Source organism: Hypomesus nipponensis, chromosome 7 (assembly GCF_054491055.1).
Source record: "Hypomesus nipponensis isolate SF chromosome 7, ASM5449105v1, whole genome shotgun sequence".
In the NCBI taxonomy this organism is placed as follows: domain Eukaryota; kingdom Metazoa; phylum Chordata; class Actinopteri; order Osmeriformes; family Osmeridae; genus Hypomesus; species Hypomesus nipponensis.
The window spans coordinates 12,329,811-12,349,534 of NC_140367.1; the positions used below are offsets into that span (position 1 = coordinate 12,329,811).

The 19,724-nt window shown below is 44.1% G+C and overlaps 2 protein-coding genes across 3 annotated transcripts in view; both read left to right on the forward strand.

The window, feature by feature from the left end:
• Nucleotides 1-19,724, forward strand: part of anks1b (ankyrin repeat and sterile alpha motif domain containing 1B) — a 184,383-nt gene that overhangs the window by 17,532 nt on the left and 147,127 nt on the right. The window lies entirely within an intron of this gene.
• LOC146276850 (E3 ubiquitin-protein ligase TRIM39-like) lies at nucleotides 15,247-17,930 on the forward strand. The gene is made up of 2 exons (XM_084702078.1): nucleotides 15,247-15,393; nucleotides 15,582-17,930. The coding sequence occupies exon 2, from the start codon at nucleotides 15,584-15,586 to the stop codon at nucleotides 17,198-17,200; it is 1,617 nt and encodes a 538-aa protein (XP_084558204.1). The 5' UTR covers nucleotides 15,247-15,393; nucleotides 15,582-15,583; the 3' UTR covers nucleotides 17,201-17,930.

The window sequence follows — 19,724 nt, forward strand, 5'->3', positions numbered from 1 at the left end:
ACGCTGGGGGGCGTGTCAGACAGATTAATGCAGAGTTGTAGTTCTCTAAAGTCACTGTTGTAGTTCGTATAACGTCACGGCAAAGTGTGCAGACTTGGGTTTACGTACTCGCAATATCAATCAAAATACAACTCTACAAATCAAAACTTTTTAATATACATACACGTTGACATGTGTAAAAACATTTTATTATATTACTCAAAGTCTCTGCTAATCTGTCGATATGACGAGGGAGTCCCAGCTGGTCTCGCTAGGCTAGTTACCACAGAGCGAAGTTACGTAATGTGACGAGACGAGATTTAAAAGTACAAAAAAACTACCAGGAGCACCGACAACGTCAGCAACACTGCACCAGGCCTCATTATTTTTGTCAATATCTGTACAAATACAGAGACGTATCGTACACGACTGGACATCCAGCACACAAGCGATTAGTTTCTCCTCCATCTTGAAACTGAAAGCTAGAAATATTCACCATGGTTGCTACGTTACGAGAAACAAGAAAACACTCAGATTGGCCATCGCTACCGAAAATGGTTCTTCATTTGCATAAAGTTGAGAAAATCTGAACAGAAATCGCTTGAATCGCATCGAGTCGCTACCCACAATGCACCACGCAAGCGATTCGCCTGGCTCCATTGAAAATGAATGGAAAGCATGTTGTCGCGTCGCTCGCGTCGCTGCAGTGGACACGCACTGTTAGTGCCTTAACATCCTTACTTAGAAGTATGGATGTCTAAAACATTGTTTATCGGTATGTGTTGTGGCAACCAAGGCGTTTTATTGCCAGAATTGACCAACAAAACAAAATACAAAAATACATTAGTTAAATCTTAAATAGGAAATCTTCGTTCCCACTCATGAGCCGCACCTGTGTAGCTCGTTTTCACCTCTGGGGGTGGACGCCAGACATACCTTCCCCCGATCACCTGACCCTGGGCTGGCCGTTGCCGCTGTCCAAGGTGCTACGCCCCTGGGTTGCACAGTGTGAAGAAATCAAAACGTTTCGGGAGGAAAAGGGGATATCGTTTGCCTATATGCCCTACAGTAATGAACTACTGTCAGGGTTGTCAGTCCGCCCAGTGTTGGGCCACCACAGCACTGACGGGTGTAGCGTGGTATTGACGCAGTGTGTCTGTGGGCAGATAAAGGACCAGCCATCGATCCTACTTATCGATCCTCAGTGTGCTTTTGTTTTTGCTGTTTTTTGTTGTGGAGTTCCGATGATGTCGTTTTGTGCGTACACTCTACAGGAAGCAACGAGGAAGTGGTCCTTCCCTGACCTCTGTGCGAGTGTGTCATCAGCCCAGAGGTCGCCACCTCTGGGATCAAAAGCGAATTTGTCGATGTGCAGCTTTAGACTTTGTGATGTCACTCATAGAGACAGGCGTCAGGCATATTACTCTTTGCTCTGTGTTTGTGTTACCCTTGTCGTGGCTTGGTGTGTGTGTGTGCGCGCGTGTCGAGTGCACCAGCAAAGGTAACACAACCGTGGTTTCCACAGATGGGATTGTGTGTGCCGAGTTCAGTGTTTGTGCAGTTACCAGTGTATGAGTGTGTCAGTTTCTTGTGTACTGTTACGGCCTCTCTCTCTCTCCTGCTATACCATGGGCGTAACGTGTACATAACAGTAGTCATCCCATCCTCCAGTGTGGGCAGCAGCCAAAGCGCACTTGTTTTAGACTATGTAGGAAAACCACTGTGAGTCATTGTAACCTGATCCACCAAATACCCACAATCCCCCTGGGTCCCTCTTCAATCCTGCTGCCGTGGCGATGGCCAGGTGGGAGTGTCCTCTCTCATAAATCCCTTTTATCGATCCGTAATGGGGAGGGCCTCCTCCAGACATTTTAGCGATGAGTCATGTTGCACCTGCATGCTACCATGAGTGAGACACGCAGACCCAAAACAACTCTTCCACAGTTGATGGAGATATGGCAGGAGGGACTGGAGCTTAGTGGCGTAAGCCAAGCGATATTGAAAGTGTCGAAGAGCCCAGGGATTCCTAGCTGCTCTTTCTCCCTCTCTCTCTTCCTCCCTCTCTTTCGTCCTCCCTCTCTCTCCCTGCCTCTCTTTCTCCATCTGTCCTTCCCTCCCTGCCTCTCTCTCCGTCTCTCTCTTTCTTCCTGTGTCTCTCTCTTCATGCGTCTCTTTCTCCCTCCCCATCTCTCACTGCCTCTCTTTCTCTCTCGCTGCCTTTCTCTCTCGCTGCCTCACTTTCTCCCTCCCTCCCCGCCCCTCCCTCCCTGCCTCTTTTTTCCCTGCCTCTCTCTCTTCCTCCCTCTCTCCCTGCCTCTCTCTATCTATCTCTCTCCCTCTCTGTCACTCTTCCTCCCTCTCTCCCTGCCTCTATCTATCTCTCTCCCTCCCTCCCACTCTCCCTTCTTTTTTCCTTGTTTTCTTCTCTGCAGGGTGGCTGAGGCCTGAGTAATTACTAGTTTGCCTGACAAGTTAACACTCTCATTGATTTGAATGAGAAATGAATTGATTACAACTGTAATTTGCCAACTTACTTTTTAAAATACATTTTTTACTCCTCTGCAGACTGGAACAGGCAATTCAGGCACACAAATATAACAATTACAGGCCACAATTTGAATAACATTCAACAAATTAGGCTTGCTAAAAGAAATATTATGAAAGCTTTAAAATGACTATGAAATGAATGCAGATTTAGTAAGGGTTATAAGACTTGTCTGGTATCGTGCTGGTTTTTCAGCCAATTAGATGTGAATGGAGTCTAGAGACATGGGTACCAATTTAGTTTCCTCTTAAATGATCTTATCCTTTCCCCTCCTCTTCCTTTATTTTCCTTCTCCTCCCTCTCTTCGCAACCCCTTCTCCTGTGGATGCACGCTGGTATGCATGCCTCTGCTTCTCCTCATCCCCTCTTACTTCCTCTTCCCCTCTCCCTCTGTCATTTTGTCATCCCTCCCCTACCGTGTCTGTGCGTGTGAGATAATGGCCACCCCTGTCAATAAGAAGGAAGCCCTCCGAAAACATCACGAACGCGCACACACACACACAGACGTACACTGTGGCAGCCACCACTGCAATTAAATTACAAATGCGTTCTCGGGCCTAATGCAGGATCGGTAAATGTTTGCCTACTTGACGAGCTCCTGATTGGCTCGGGAGTGAGCGAGCGGGATTTCCATGCTACATTGAACAACAGAAAGGGGGGAGGGTGAGAGGAGGAGAGTGCAGGAGAGAGGAGGGGGAAGAGAGGGAATGTGTGGCCTACTACCTTAATGTAGTAGTACTGTAAAAGGTACTGTTGAAGTAGTTCAATAAAAGGGTGTCATATCAGTTATGTATTTTAATCGTCCCTCCCTCACGCCAACACAAGGCGACATCATTTGTTGTATTGAAACACAACTGCAACAATCTCTAAATTGGGTCGGTTCAGTCAAGATTCTCTACAGCAACAGAAATCTGGTTTACTTCATGTTGTAGTTGTTGTGAATTAAATTAGATTCAAAGTAAGCCTTTCTGGGACTGTCCCATGGGTTTGCTTGGTAAAAGGCACCCAACAGTGCAAAGCCAATATTTGCCAATAGCCTAGTTATTCAAATGTGAGCTGTAGCTTCGCACAACCACAGCGGAGGAGAGCGTGCATGGCTGAGTCATTCGTTCCAGGAGCAGCCTCTCAAAAATGGTTGTGTGCGTCTATTCAAAACATTTGCTTATCTGTCTTTTACTTCTTCCAAGAGTCTGACCTCAAAAGGTTACGAAATGCAGACAGGAAGCATTTCCTGGTCCAGCTCAAAACGAGACAGTCTCAAAACCAGACGAGGCCAGACAGCTCGGTCTGCTCAGCGTCTTTGAGAATGTGTGGGGCCAAAGCTGAGGGTCACTGCGGAGTAAGAGAAGTGTGTGTGTGTGTGTGTGTGTTGGAGGTTTTTTTGCTGCTCATTCAGAACCCACAGATAGAACTTCAGAGCACTCAATGTATGTGTTTGTATGTGTGGATGTGGATGGATGGGTCTCTGCTGAGATATTTTGTTGAAATAAGCCAACCAAAGAGACTCAGTAGGGAGATCATACTGTAACTGGTAACTACGACGTCAATAGAACATTGAAACGATGGAAACCATGAGAGAGAATAAACAGACAGGAGGGAGAGATTCAATTTGGAAATTGCAATGAAAGAGACCCACTGTAATCCAGGGGAACCAAAACATGCGGTTGAAAACAAGACGAGTGTTGCCATGACATTGTGTTTTTCTGTGACTAAGAAAGAAGTGGGGAAAAAGACAGGGAAAGGGATGAAATGAAGCCCAGCAGCTGGGAATCTTCAACAAGCTTTTCAGATCATGACAGTTCTCATTCTCCTCCTGCTGGAATTGAGGTCCATCTCTGAACCTGCATGTTGTAGTAGCTAAATGTGCTTGTGTTTAAAGCTGCAATGTTTAAAGGTAACATTTTAAACTACATTCAAATATGAGAAACAGGATTCCCAATTGCGAACTTCAGCACTTTCCTCCAGAGTTTGATGGACAGTGGTTTTCACCAAAAAGGCCATGAGGAAAGCTTGCATAGATGACAGCCATTGGATGGAACAGGATTGCTGGAACCTAATTGGCTGGAAAGTAGCGGGCTGCCAAAACTTGAAATGGACATTCCACTGGCACTGAGCTCTTTGTGTTGCTAAACAACTCCTCAGAGGGACCATTTTTGGCAAAACGTTCTAGATCACAAAGGTTGTTCCGGACATGGTCTTTTGCAAACATTACCCCTTTACTTTCTTCATCTCTCTTAGTCCTCTCTCTATGGCTTCTTCTCTCTCTCTTTTGCTTGCTCAGTCCCTGCCTCCCTCATTCACACAGTGAAACGTGCAGACATTACCCTATCTCCTTCTCTCAGGACACTGGTTCTCAGGACATCTTAATTTGCTGATGAACGAATCTGACGGATGTGCTTCCTGTAACATTCTCGTATACTCATCTGGGCTGAAGGCTGTGAGTTAGCGTTGGAAAACAAGGACTAAGTTCACTACTTGTTGTGTGTGTGTAGATGTATGGACAGACCATTTGAATCCCTGGACTACCTGTAATGGTAAGAGATGAATGTGACCACACAGTATCTCAAAGGAACAGTATTTCAAAAAAGCCAATTCGTGTCATACAAGAATAACGGACCAATTACACTATTGTTTCAAGCACATGGATACCTTTGCCAAAGAGCTTACTGGATAGAAATGTATGATTCAGTTCAGTTCTATCATACAACCTAAACAGGTCAACCTGAGGTCAACTTCATCTCACGCCAAGAGTAATGCAATTCTTCCTCTTACTGTAATACTACATGGAAGGGATTCTTGGGTGGCCTTGTGTTGGACAGAATAGCAAAGTAGGTCATATGCATGCTGTAAAGTACAGTATGCCTGTGTGCATGCATGCATGTTTCATGAGATGGTGCTTCGCTGTGTGTGTGTGTGTGTGTATGTGTGTGTGTTCTCACCTACACCTTAGGGAACTGTCTAGGGATGGCTTTCCTGTGAATATATCGAGAGAGAGAGAGAGAGAGAGAGAGAGAGAGAGAGAGAGAATGGGGTAAAAATAGAGTACAAGATGGAATGGTATGGGAAAGAGAGAAAAACAGGAAACGATAAAGGGATGGATTGGGAACAGTAAAGAAGAGTTAGAAATAGCAGGCGAGAGAGCGAGAGACAGGGAGAGACAGGGAGGGTAAGGGACAGAGCGTGGATGGATAAGGTAGAGGGAGAATTGCCCACCTTGCCCACACATCAAGGGGAAGACAGTTTCATCTGAAACTGTTTCATCAAAACGAATTGAGAGTTGAGAACGACGGGAGTCTAGACGTCGGGCCTGCCCTGATGGTCTGCTTGTTTCGTCATGTGTTTGTGCTCGCCAGAGTTTATGCACACTCCACACCGTGCCAACTCGTGGATAAGCAGCTTCCAACTTGTGACATTCTTTTATGATAGAAACAAACTAACTGACAAACTAACCAGTAATATGAGCTAGCCAGGGACCAAGGTGCAGTCTAGAAGGAATTAGCCATGATTTATCCTCTGACCGGTCTAAACACTGTTTGGAAAGAGCTAAAGCTCTCCAGCCCAATCAATTAGGCGGAAAGAGAGCTGCTTATGGATGGAGGGAGTAAAAAGGGGGATTCAAATGGCTCTTTGTCCGATGTCAGGGAGTCTAAAATTAGCCTGTTTGTGGCATTCCTCTGAGTATGAATGCAACCGCATGACTGGAGAGCATTAACGTTAGCAACTAAGCTAAGCTAATCAGAGCTAACTGCTGTTGAACTTGGACCTCCACTTCCCGAACTACATTTTCTGACCACTGGAAGGAACAACAGCGTTTCTTGTTATCCAACACTATCAATGCCGATGTTGAAACCATGGCCAAGACTGGAATCTGCATTAGTAGGCTATGTAGTATTCCATTAATCTCTGTATGGTTGTAAGGCAGCAAACATTTATTCTCAATAATTCTTCTAGGAAACAGAGAAATGAAAGCTACAGTGTCTTGATACAGAGAACTGACAGGTTCGGTCATGTCGAATAACAATGATAATAGTTATTTGCCACAACGTGGTGCTTGTCTGATATGTGTAATAGTATCCTTGGCTGCGGACTTCTGTTTTTGTGAATTTTGGTCTGTGAGAACTCAGTCTCCCACCTCCCCCACCTCCGTACCAGTACCAAAAACTTTTTATGAGAAATGCTTAACTACTCCATGCCCTTTGTTGTGAAGGATTGAGATTATTTGGTCATTAATCATGATAGCTATGACAAGGAATGTTTGGCCAGCTGACTTCAAAGTTGTCGCCCATACAAAGACTACATGTTTATTGAGGGACACGACAAACTGGTTCCACGATGACTGCATCCACTGGAGATAAATTAGGGCAAGATTACCTACATATATTGAAAGGTTTTAACTCTGGAGCAATGAGGAGTGTGACGCCAGTTGGAATTTGAAGGTTGTTGATTAGGTGGACCCTTGAGGCTAATGTTATGAAAGCCTGGCTCAAAACATTCCCAATGTACATGACTAGCTGCGAGTATCTACATCGATGATCTGCTCATTTTGCTACAGTAACAGGCTAACAAGCTAGCCACAAGCTTCAACGGATCAGTGCAATGAAGTTATGTAGATTGTAGGCTCTGCCCAATCACACCTTGGTGCACCTGGGGGAGGGAAACCATTCTGGAGGGGATTGGACATAGTAAAATGTTTGAATACTGGAAATGCATGTTCTATTTATCTAACGGATGAGAGATACTTTGCCTTGTTGGAATCCGAAGAAGGAAGTTATTGTGATATGGATTAGCCTTTTGGTTGACGGTTTTTGATATTCCTACTGCCATCTTTTCTTAACTAGAACACAATTTAAACCACTTATTTTACCTGTAGCTTGGATTGATTGAATAGTATTTGGACTCCTGTCAATGGATTACAATGGAAATATTAAATCTTTCCTTCCACCAAAGTAAAATTCTAACACTGTCTTTTATCAACTTTGAGTTTATATACAGGTTTGTTTGGTCTACTCCTGTACATGTCAATTGTTTTTGTAGTTGATACCCACAGTTTGTTTGGGCCTTCTCTTATTCTCTCTCAATGGTTTGGCTTTTTTGACCTATCTAGAAGGCTAACATCCAAGTAGCTGAGAACAATACTCAGATCAGAATGACTTTCCCCCTCGATGCTCACCCAACTGTTGCAGGAGTAGAAGTCCGGACTGACCTGTCAGTGGGTGGGACATTGGGTTCCACGTGTATTTCCATGATCCTGACAAGAATGTGTTCTTAATGACTTGCCTGGTTAAATAAAGATGACAAATCCTGTCCTTCAACCATACAAACCCCCTCAGTCCAACCATCTCTTTTCCCACGCCACTCTCTTGGCCTCTTGCTGTGTGCGTGTGCGTGTGCGCGCTCTCTTTGGTGCCTATGTGCGTGATGGGGACAGAGAAATAGAAATACCTTTTTTTCTGTGTGTTTGTGCCAATGAAACACCGTTCTGCCAAAATCCGACGTTTGAGGCAGGGAGAGACTAATGAGGTGGATGTGAAAGTCAATATAGCCACAAGAGAACTTCAAACACAGGATCACACTGTTCTCCCTGGCTCCAAAGTGATGTTAAAGAGCCTCTACAAGTCTCCTCATACCCATAGAGATTCCATACTGTAGACTATGACGTGACAGAATTATACATGATCGTGTCTCACACATGCTTTTCCTCCCAGGTTTCGGGGTTTCAAATAGGGGGATTTCTGGTCCTTTGATGGACTTTACTGCGCAATACTTGTAGATTTCACAATCTCTCAGACTAGATAACTGGCTACCTGGTTAATGTGGTTTTCTGTTTAGTGGTTACTACATTTACATTAACACTTAGTCATTTAGCAGACGCCCTTATCCAGAGCGACTTACAGTAAGTACAGGAACATTTCTCGAGGCAAGTAGGGTGAAGTGCCTTGCCCAGGGACACAACGTCATTTGTCACGGCCGGGAATCAAACCGTCAACTGTCTAATTGGTAGCCCGATTCCCTAACCGCTCAGCCATCTGACCCCACCTACTAAATGTCTGTGTGTGTGTGTGAGGTAACCATATTAGATTTCCTCACACTTGCTACAGTGAATAGCCTTTAGCTCAACCTAGCTCTACCTTCCGGATGATTCTGAACCAGAGAGCAGTCCTCGTGGGTGACAAGAAGCTGCTTTGTGTGCGCTCTCTCACCATGTAACCTATGTATGGATATCACACTGCGCAGGTTAACCAGTGTGGAGAGCACTGCAGCAACCTGTCCATGGGCATGCAGTCTTGTTGCTCGGATCAGTGAGGTGGGGGGAACAATCAGTAAAACTACTATTTGATGTAACCCCCCACCCCAAAGGCTCCAACTCCACTACACACACACACGCACACACACACACACACACACACACATAGTCAAGCAGATGTTTTCTCCTCTATTTGGGGTTCCATTGCTGCAGCAACTAATGGAGCAAAGTCTGCTAATGTCACGTTTGCAGTGTGGCCAGCGTTCTACGGAGGTCATTAGATGTCTAGTCTGCTTGTATGTGTGGGTATGTTGTGTACCTTTCGCTTATTATAGTGTGGACCAAAGGCAATATCCAGGATCACAGATGGAGCTTCTGCTCAGCATGTTCCTGTGTGTATGTGTGTGTATGCGTTTGTGTGTGTCAGTATTTAGGCCATGCATATAAGAGAGACTGAACCTCTTTAAGAGAGGAAAAAAAGGGAGATAGATGAAAGTCTTGAGATTGTCAAGTCAATAGAAGGCTCAAGATGCACTTGTTCCGGGAGTAAAACGGTACTTAGGAAGTCCTGGTCCCAATATTAGTTTCCTCAAGGATCACAATGACTCTTGCTTAGAGACTTGTTGCTCTTGTTGGTTAGTGGTAACTGATTTAAATTGTTGTACTCGCTGTGAAATATTTTTTACTGTTGCTTGCTTTTCTACAGGTACACTTGCACTGATAGCGGTTCATGTTGTTTAATTGTAACTTGTTTAACTGCATGCTCTCATGGTTCTTCCCTTTGGCACTTATTTTGGTTGTTCACAATGTGCGCTTCATGTTTTGGCTCCCCGCAATGTTTTTGGGGCTATCTTGTTGTTATTATCAGTGACCTATGCACTTCTGTAAAGCTCTCTCTCGGAAGTCGCTTTGTATAAAAGCGTCTGCTAAATGAACGAATGTCAATGTAAATGGAGAGGAATAGTTTCATGTGTTGTAAAGGTTGTGAGCCGAGGGAGGAAGGGAGAAACCGAGAGAGCGGGGTGGGGATGGGGAGAGGGAGAGGTGAAGGGGGAGGGAAAGAGTTTACGAGGGAGGGGGAGAGGAGAGAGAGAGAGGGGAAAGACGTTGAGCCAGTAGCAGTGTTTGTTGTTGAGGTGACATGTGTCTTCCCCTTCAGCCTCCAAAATCTGTCACTGCGATGCCTACAAAGAGATGAAGTCACAAAGCCTGATCTACTTCATGTCACAATCGTTAACTTTCTCACTTCACCCCGCCCCCCAGCCCCCCACCCCACGGCTAGTTGCCGTATGTGGGGAATCTATTTTGATAGATCTGATAAAAAAGCATGGGCAAAGATGTTTTAAATACCTTCTTGTGGGGAATAATTGCATGCAGATGTGTGTGTGTGTGTGTGTGTGTGTGTGTGAACTCTACATTTGTGTGTGTTTGTGACTTCTGTGTGTTAAGAAGAAGACAGAGAGAAGGCAACTGTCAAACTGAGACTGAGTGAATCCACTCATGGTAGGGGTTGAGTGCGTTTGTGTGTTTTGTGTAATAGCACACAGTCTGTGTTGAGTTTCTGTTTTGAGTCTGTCTTCCTAAACGGCCGATTTGGTCATTCTATATCAGTTTGGAACAGAGAGAGAGAGAGAGAGAGAGAGGGACAGAGTGAGATGGATGGAGAGAGAGAAAAACATCGTGAAAAAGAGAATGTTATAGTGAGAGTGACAGACAGAGGCATTTATATGAAAATGAGGTCCAATACAACGAGCTGTCAGAATCACTCGGTGAGACTAGACCTAGGGAACACACACACACACACACACACACACACACACACCTCACACACACAAATGGGCATCACAAAACCATGAATCTCTTGTGCTGAAATGTCTGCGTCTACCTGCCGTAGCCCGTGAAAATCAGAATGCACAGTGACATTACTGATAACGTCTTGTATCAGAATTCCAAACCAAAACACATACCATCCATCACACATCCATCACATAAACACATTAAACATATTCTTTTATTTTCATAGCACCATATACATTATTCCAACATATTTGCGACAACCATGAGATAAACAGGACATAATGAATTGCAGCTGTGTGTGTGTCATAGAATGCATTTCTGTGTGTGTGTGTGTGTGTGGTGTTGGTTTAAGGTCTACATGTTTACGAGGTGACAAAAGATAGTTGCAGTGTTGTGGTTACATAAAATGTGGTTATGTGGTTACATTGGCCTTGTTGTAGCAGACAGTGATGCTCAACTGCATTGGCCTTGTTGTAGCAGACAGTGATGCTCAACTGCATTGGCCTTGTTGTAGCAGACAGTGATACTCAACTGCATTGCTTTAGACGAGACTACTAGACTGGACCGTACACTAAACTTAAAAGCTGCACATTACCAGAAGATTCCTAGCTTTCTTATTACTAAAAAGACTACATATTAATGTCAGCATTAATCAGCATTATACATTACATATTACGGTTTGGAAGCTAGATTAGTTAGGTCAGACACTACATTTCCCACACTCATCTCAATGTAGATGGGGATGTAGTTTCCAATTAGGGATGGCAACTTGGCTCAAAGTTCAAACAAAAAGGTTAATCACCATGACAGGTGGATAACCAGACACCAGCCCGACCTCAATGTGAGGGTTTCCCTGCATTTCTGTTTGGTTTTATTTTCACGTTCGGATTCATGTCCTCAACCCCTCCAAAAACCAACATGAAACTCAAAGTGCATAGTCCTGAAAGACACCGCGGTGCGGCCCACTCATTGTACCGCGTTCGCATTTTGCGTCGTGGACGAACCCAAGGGCGTCTGGCTGTATTTTGCGGTTTAACTCGCCGCAGATGTGCCCTTCCAGTGGTGGCTGGATGTAATGGGAGCCGGCAGCTCTGTTGACAGGCCTGCCACAGTCACAGAGGACTGGGGAAGGATTCATACGCCATGACGAGACACAGCTGTCCACTGCACAAACACGCGCTGCGTCCCTCTCCTCTCTCTTCTTTTTTGCCATTTGCTTGGTTCTCGCTTTCACTCGCATGCTCTCCCGCACACATGTGCACACTCTCTCTGTCTCTCTCACACACATTTAGACACACACACTGTTTCTCTCTCTCACACACACACACACACACACACACACACACACACACAGGCACTCACACACAGGCACAAGCCCCAACAAGTCTACACACTTATTCACACATGGTTTGCAGCAGGCTGTGGTTGCCTTGTCCTACGACACTTCCATGGTCGACTAGATGGTTGCCATGGTACCACACGCAAACGGAATCACGGCGTCCGTGTTTCATCTGTATATGAACGTGTCCTTCTCTAGATGCTGTGGACGGGTTTGTGATTTGTGTCTACATGCTGGTAGTTGTGTTGTGGTGTGTCTGTTCTTTCCTGTGTCAGCCATGTTGCGTTCTAAAGCCATCAACCTAGCCTTCCACATGAAGTGAGCAGAGGTGGAATGTCCTTGTTTAGTATAAAAGAAGCGAGAGAAACACAAAAAGTAAACAAATGTCTCTCGCAACACACCAAATATGGCCATGTCCATGCTACTGCTCTGGGTTTGTATACACGGTCGACACCAGAGAGTATTCATCTTGATGCCAAACAGAGCTGCGTTCAACTCAAAGGCATGTTCTCGAACGTTGCAGGATTGAAGGGAGCCATGGTCAACTGGCCCCCTGGCTTGCGTTCGTGCAAATGACCAGGAACAAAACACTCAACAGTCGTTCATTCAAATAGTGAATGCATGTTGAGGCGAGCAAATACCACCTGCGTTCTTATTCTTCTGTGTTTCCCAACGTTATCCAAGCAATAGCTGCAATCGCTGCCCTCTATTGATTAGACCCACGTTTTAATTGTCAGTCTGTCCGCACAGCTCATTTCCCCCTGGGACGGGGCTAATGAAGATGGACTTGGCTTGAGGCTGCCTGATTGCACCCGATGAGATGCCAAGAGATATTTTGCCGAATGAACTCAGACCCTCCACCGCCTCGGCGACGTGTCGCCCATAGCCAAATACTCCAGTGAAGGCTGCTTGATTTGCTCTTTATTTTGAAGCCAATAGGAATGAGGATGCATGCAACGGACAGTCAATAGTATACCGCATCGTCATCTGAGAGCCATTTTTGGATGCGAGCCAACAACCTGTAGGGTGGGGAGTGGTTGTGGGGTCGAAGCAGGAGTCTCTTGGACTGACCCCTGGTCGGTTTATGTATGATATTACTTCCCGGTTCCGTTGCCCTTTCCTATACTTTTTCCTCTTTATTTTTTTAACAGCTTTTCTAATGAACATGTCGATGTTACTGTTTTAGTCCTAGTTATGAAATGATCTGTTTGTGTTGCCACATTGTTAGTCTACAGTACTACTGTACTGCCTGTACAGTAACATTGATTGGGTTTTGTGTTACCCTATAAGTGAACAATTTTCCTCACATCTTTATTCTTACTGGCATGTTATTGTAGCTGTAGCTCTGTAGCTGGTTGGTAGGTGTGCTAATGTAGTTCTAGGTGTGTGTGTAGCTGCTCATGGCTTGAAGGAGGCTTCCCTAGCACCTTCCACCCATTGCCGGTGCAGTACTTGACATCGGAGCTCATAGCCTGAGATCTAATAGTCTATTTTCGTATGTTCCTTTGCATTTTATCGTTCGGGTATGAACCCTAGCCTGTAATGGAAATGAGTTGAAGCAAACAAATGTTTATTTTGTGTTAAGAAACCTCGAAATCACAAGTTACTGGATCTGCAGAATACAGTTCCTCAGGGTGGCACTGTTTTCACATTCCTGACATGATGATAATACAGGTCTGTCCTTCCATTGATCATTTACTCAATTGTTAACCCTAACTATGGGGTCTATGCTGTCACACACACACATGCACACACACAGACTGGGCTAAGGGGTTTCCAGATGGAAGCTGATTGAAATATAGGATCAATCAATACCTACACTAGCTACACAGTGATTTCTGTCTTCCCTCTCGCTGTCTGATTGATTCCACAACTCTCTCCCTCTTTCCCTGTACTCTGTACATCCTTTCTCTCTCCTTCTCTCTCTCGCTCTCTCCGTACCCCCTCCCTCTCTCTCTTGCTTTCCCTGTCACCCCCCATCTCTCACTTACTGTATCCCCGCTCCCTCCCTCGCTCTTTCTTTCTCTTGAAGGGATCTCAGTGTCGAAATAAAAAATAAAAGGAGGGATTTGGGACATGTGGACAAATGTATTTTCCATGAATGTAAACACCTACCTTTTCACACATCATGGGAGTGACCCTTTAGCAGAGTGACTGTGTTTGGTGTGCGTAGGTGTGGAGGACTACCATGTCAAGCATTGCTGTCCGCCTGCGTCAGAGCCACATGGCTTAAGGGTTGTAAAACATCGAATTCTAGAAAGGTCTAAGGGGTGCGTTTCATATAAAAACCACCATAAACCGTTTTGGTTAAGTGAGTCATTGTTTTATGGTCACCCTGTGTGAAAATTTCACAAGAGAACGAGTCAGGAGTCCTTTCAGGACAACTGAGAAAGTTCTGGTTGCAGGCCGGGAGGAATAAATTGTCTCCTGGTTTTAAGGCTTGGGGAAAAAGAAATATCAGGCTTGTTGTGGGGGAGTCTGGTGGGTGGTGTTTGTATGTGGGTCCTTTTATGTACAGGACAACTGTCCAATAATAATAATAATAATAATGTTGACCCACTTTTTCCGACACACACACGTATAAGCTGCTCATAGTCTTCAAAAGTACCACAAGTTTCATCGCACCATCTTCATCCTGCTTACAGTATATCTTTGTGTGCCAACTCAACTACTGTACATAACATAGCCCCTCACCGGAACTACAATCCCATAGGCATGGCCTCACTGATGAGCTGACCATCAGGATGATCACATGATCGATGATGGATTTCCTGAATCCTGAGGAGAATGGGTATTGGTTATTGATTGCTTATGCCTGCTTTTAATTATAATTGAGTGGGAATGAAAGAAACTAGTCAACGGCAGCTATTTGTGTGTGTGTGTGTGTGTGTGTGTGTTTATGAGAGAAGCCAAGTTGCCTAAAGAGCACAATGTGGTATGGACACTGGGTTCCAAACTACATCCCAATCTGTCACTTCAAAAATACAAATACAGTCTGTGTGACAGAAGCTCAAGGACAATTGTCAAGATACAAAAAGGACTGTGATCTGGTACTAAATACTTTCTTTTTGTAGTTGTCCTGTACTTGTCAAAAACACCAAGAAGGGAATTGAGGTCTGTCAGTCACTGTCACCTCTATTCTGGAGTGCTCATTTAATGTGTTTAAATACAAAGTTTGCTGAAAGATTCCAGGTCTGGTCCATGACATATCTTTACCGCTGTGACGTTTCCTCTTCTTTGGGACTCACAACCCTCTTGTTCAATATGCTCCCTTAAAATGATGAAGCCATGTGAAGGGTTAACTTTGTAGCAGGAAGAGGAGACTGATCATGTGCCCTGGGAGAGGGGGAGGGACAGCCATTTCGCTAAAGTGAAACTGAAGTTGAGATACTTGCATACAGTAAGGTTTGCAAGCAAGAAAACGTTTTTTAGCTTTTACATTAACATAGAAACAGAAGTGGATAACAGATTCTGCAGCCACTGAAAAAAGTAAGTAGAAAGATTCACGATTACAAATAATAAACTATTCCATGTATTCACATTTCCTGTTTTGCTGACCTAAATCGTTCTTACACGTGTTAATAATTCTTACCAGCGGTGTGTTAAAATACCAATCAAAAGGCCATGAAGCAAGCCTGAATTTTGCTTTTATGGTTTTATTTTTGTTTTCTCTCTAGACATGGCTTCATGCAGCAGTCTCCTGTCTGAAGATCAGTTCCAGTGTTCTATCTGTCTGGATGTGTTCACAGAACCTGTCACTATTCCATGCGGCCACAATTACTGTAAGGCCTGCATCACAAGGCACTGGGATAACGACGATGTGTGTCAGTGTCCACTGTGTCAGAAGAACTTCTTGAGAAAACCTGACATCTTTGTGAACACAATGTTTAGAGATGTTGTGGAGAAATTTAAGAAGTTGAACGTTAGAGGGAAAGAGGCGTTCCCTTCCAAACCTGGAGAAGTGTGCTGTGATGTCTGTACAGGTACAAAGCTCAAAGCCCTGAAGTCCTGTCTGGTGTGTCTGGCCTCTTACTGTGAGACTCACCTGGAGCCTCATCAGAGAGTTGCAGCCTTGAAGAAACACAAGCTGATCGACCCTGTGGAGAACCTGGAGGACAGGATGTGTCAGAAGCATGACAAACTGTTAGAACTCTTCTGTAGGACTGACCAGACGTGTGTTTGTCTGATGTGCGTCAACACAGACCACCAGACTCACAATGCTGTTCCTTTAGAGGTGGAATATACCGAAAGGAAAGCAAAGATGTACGAGATACTGGTCGAAATGGATAAAATGATACAAATACGCTCTAGGAAGGTTGAGGAGATCAAACGCTCAGTAGAGACCAGCAAGAGAGATGCACTTGAAGAGATATCAGACAGCATTGAGGTCTTCACTGCTCTGGTCCGGGCCATTGAGAAAAGCCGGGCTGAGCTCATTGAGATGATTGAGGAGAAGCAGAAAGCAGCAGAGAAACAGGCAGACGAGTCCATCAAAGATCTGGAGCAGGAGATCACTGAGCTGAAGAGGAGACGCACTGTGCTGGACAAATTCTCACACAGTGACGACCACCTCCACCTGCTCCAGAGCATCCCATCCCTGAGCACTCCACAAATGAAAGACTATCCTGAGGTCAGTGTAGATGAGGATCTGTACAAGGGGGCATTGGGAAGAACCATCTCTCAGCTAAAAGAGGCGCTCCATAAAGAGATGGAGAATATGCCTGAAGCCAAGCTGAAGAGGATTCAGCAGTATGCAGTGGATGTGACTCTGGACCCTGATACAGCACATCCCAAACTCCTCCTGTCTGAGGATGGGAAACAAGTGAGACATGGAGACCTCTGGAACAATCTTCCTGACAATCCAGAGCGATTTAACCGGACTCTCGGGGTCCTGGGGATGCAGGACCTCTCAACCGGGAGGTCTTACTATGAAGTTGAGGTTAAAGGGAAGATTATTTGGGATTTAGGAGTGGCCAGCAAGTCCATCAACAGAAAGTGGACCGTCAGACTTGTGGATAGACCTGAGGACGGATACTGGACTCTGTCTTTGAGGAATGGCGATGAGTACACAGCTAATGCTGCCCCTGGTGTCCTCCTCTCCCTGAGGCAGAAGCCCCAGAAGGTGGGGGTGTTTGTGGACTATGAGAGAGGTCTTGTCTCCTTTTATGACGTGGAGGCCAGGTCGCATATCTACTCTTACACTGGCTGCACCTTCAAAGGGAAGTTGTATCCATATTTCAGCCCTAGCTCTAATCATGGTGGCAAAAATGCTGCTCCTCTGATCATATCCCTGTAAAGACTGTGAAACTGACCTGTTGAATGAACCTACAAATTGTCATTTTATTATTGGGATGCAGTACTTTATCAATTCACTGATAATTATTTGGGATTACTGACCATTGTATTATATAATGTTATGACAGGATGGTGGATGTAATGTAAGTCAGTAAGTAAGACTTTATTTATATAGAACATTTCATACAAGAATTGTAGATCAAACTGCTTTACATAAAATCAATAAAAACAATAATACAAGTGATAAGTCATAATTAAAATAGCAACAATAATATAACTAATAAAGTAGTAAAATCCTTCTGAGATGCAGTATTTTATCAATTCACTGATAATTATCTGGGATTACCGACCATTGTATTTTGATGAATATATGTAATGTTATGACAGGATGGTGGATGTAATGTACAACATTGTTTAAAGTACATGTATATATACTGTACTCGTGGATAACAACAGAATATGGATTTCTGCACTCAAGGATCAATGATGGGGTATTGGTTTTTCTACCCATAGTGGAAGGCTCCCAGAAATCCCTTTCCAGCTGAAAATGACTGCCCCCATGGGGGTCGTTCAGATCCCCTTCTGAACCCTAACACCGTGTTTGTGTTGTCGCAGAGAGCTTGCTTTTGTCTCCTGATATATTGAGTGATCACATTCTGTTGGGATTTTGGGAACACAAAAATCTGTCCAATGTTTGAACACACACTGGACAAATAAAACAAAGTTGTAACACAAAGGCTGCCTGCATACTCCCATGAATTCACATGTATAGTAGTCACTGTGTGGACACCATTGTAGAGACTAAGTGACAGTAGGTGTCTGAAGGGAGTGCAAGCGTCTTCTACGCAAAGTATTAATACGGTTTCATTCCATTCACCCGGCGCTTAAGGCTTTTTCCAAAGTCTTTTACATGTAACAGTTTCTTTGAATAGTACATTTGTTTCAGGCAAAAAAAAAACAAAGGTTATTAATAAACTTACTCTAAGGTTTACATTGTGCGAGGAAATGGAGATCCAGTCAATGTGATGACTAAAAGACAGGATGTTTGAGCTGACACAAAGATAAGTAAGGCAGCGGGTCCAGTTCAAACGGCAAACTTAAACACAGAGCCATGGGTGCGTGCGGTAACAGCAATTTGTAATGGCAAATTCAGAGATAAGATGTCCTTCAAAAGCTTATTTACATTGTCTGGCTGGCAATGTCTGTCACTAGCACAAGGCCATACCAAAGTCACTGCGCTATAAAAATACAACAATCTACTGCGTATGGTATTGTCTTGTCTTCTGACTACCTCGTGAATGAACACTGTGGCTGATGACCTTCATAAGGTCGCATAGGCAGATGTAAAAGTAATTGTGTTTTATCCTTTACTTAAGGGAGAGGCTTTTCCATCAATACAATCATGAACAATGTAAGAAACATGATGTGGCGGTTGTGTTTTCCTACAATAGGTGGTTGTCTTACAATACAAGAAGACATGAGTGCAAATTTGATCCAAAATTTGATCAAGAGGTTGGGTAAAAAATGACGTTGGGGGGGGTGCTGGTGATGTTTCTGATTGGCTGGTTTTTGACTGTAACTCGAGACAACTATAAACTCTGCAGGAATCTGTGCCTCGTCCATTAATTATACATAGCAGGACAAGTTATCCCTTACCCCAGCATGAGAAATGGTTGAAATGCGTGGGCCTTGAGAGCCCTGTGATTGACACTATACTTGTTAAGAGGGCATGGCGGATGTACAGAAGGGTGTCTTGGTGAGGTGTTGACTCCTAGTGTAGGAATCAATTCCGCACAAAGAAGATGATTATTGTAGCAGGGATGTGTGCATGTGCTTATGTGAAAACATGTAAACTGCAAGTTTGTGTGTGTGTGACCACCATGTTGTCACTGAATTAAACAAGATGTAGCCTACAGTGGGGTGTATACATGTGAGAGTATAGTGCAAGTATGATTGAAGTGTGACCAGTAAATGTGTGAGTGAATTGTTACATGTTGAAGTTGGGAATAGCTTCTCATGAAGTGATGGATTGTAGCTGAGAATCAAAGTTCAATTGTCAGATGATTCACAGCACACTTGCAAAACACTTACTGCTCCAGCCTAGTTGAAAAAATAACTTCATAGTGCCATGTTGACTGAACCCTGTGAAGAGTGACCGAACATGCTCGGAATAACGTCGGAGCCGCCTTGATCGCGAATCGTAAATATTCAACATTTACGATCTGTACGATTTGTCCTCATGTTTGTGGTCTCTCACATAAAAAAAAAACTCTTATAAAATTAAAAAAATATTTGAGTGTATACCCAGCATAACCCCTTCTATCCAGCTCATTCACTTTTATAGAATCAAGCCATGTAAAGGGTTAAGTGTGAACAGGTTGCAAAATAAATTGGAAGAGGAGAACAAGGAGGAGCAACTTTTTATCGTATCATTCAAGGAAAGCTGAAGGACATGCATTGTCGGTATGCAAGGAACTGCTCCACAGCTCTATAGCCTGTAATCGTAGTTTTCATTTGGATTTACA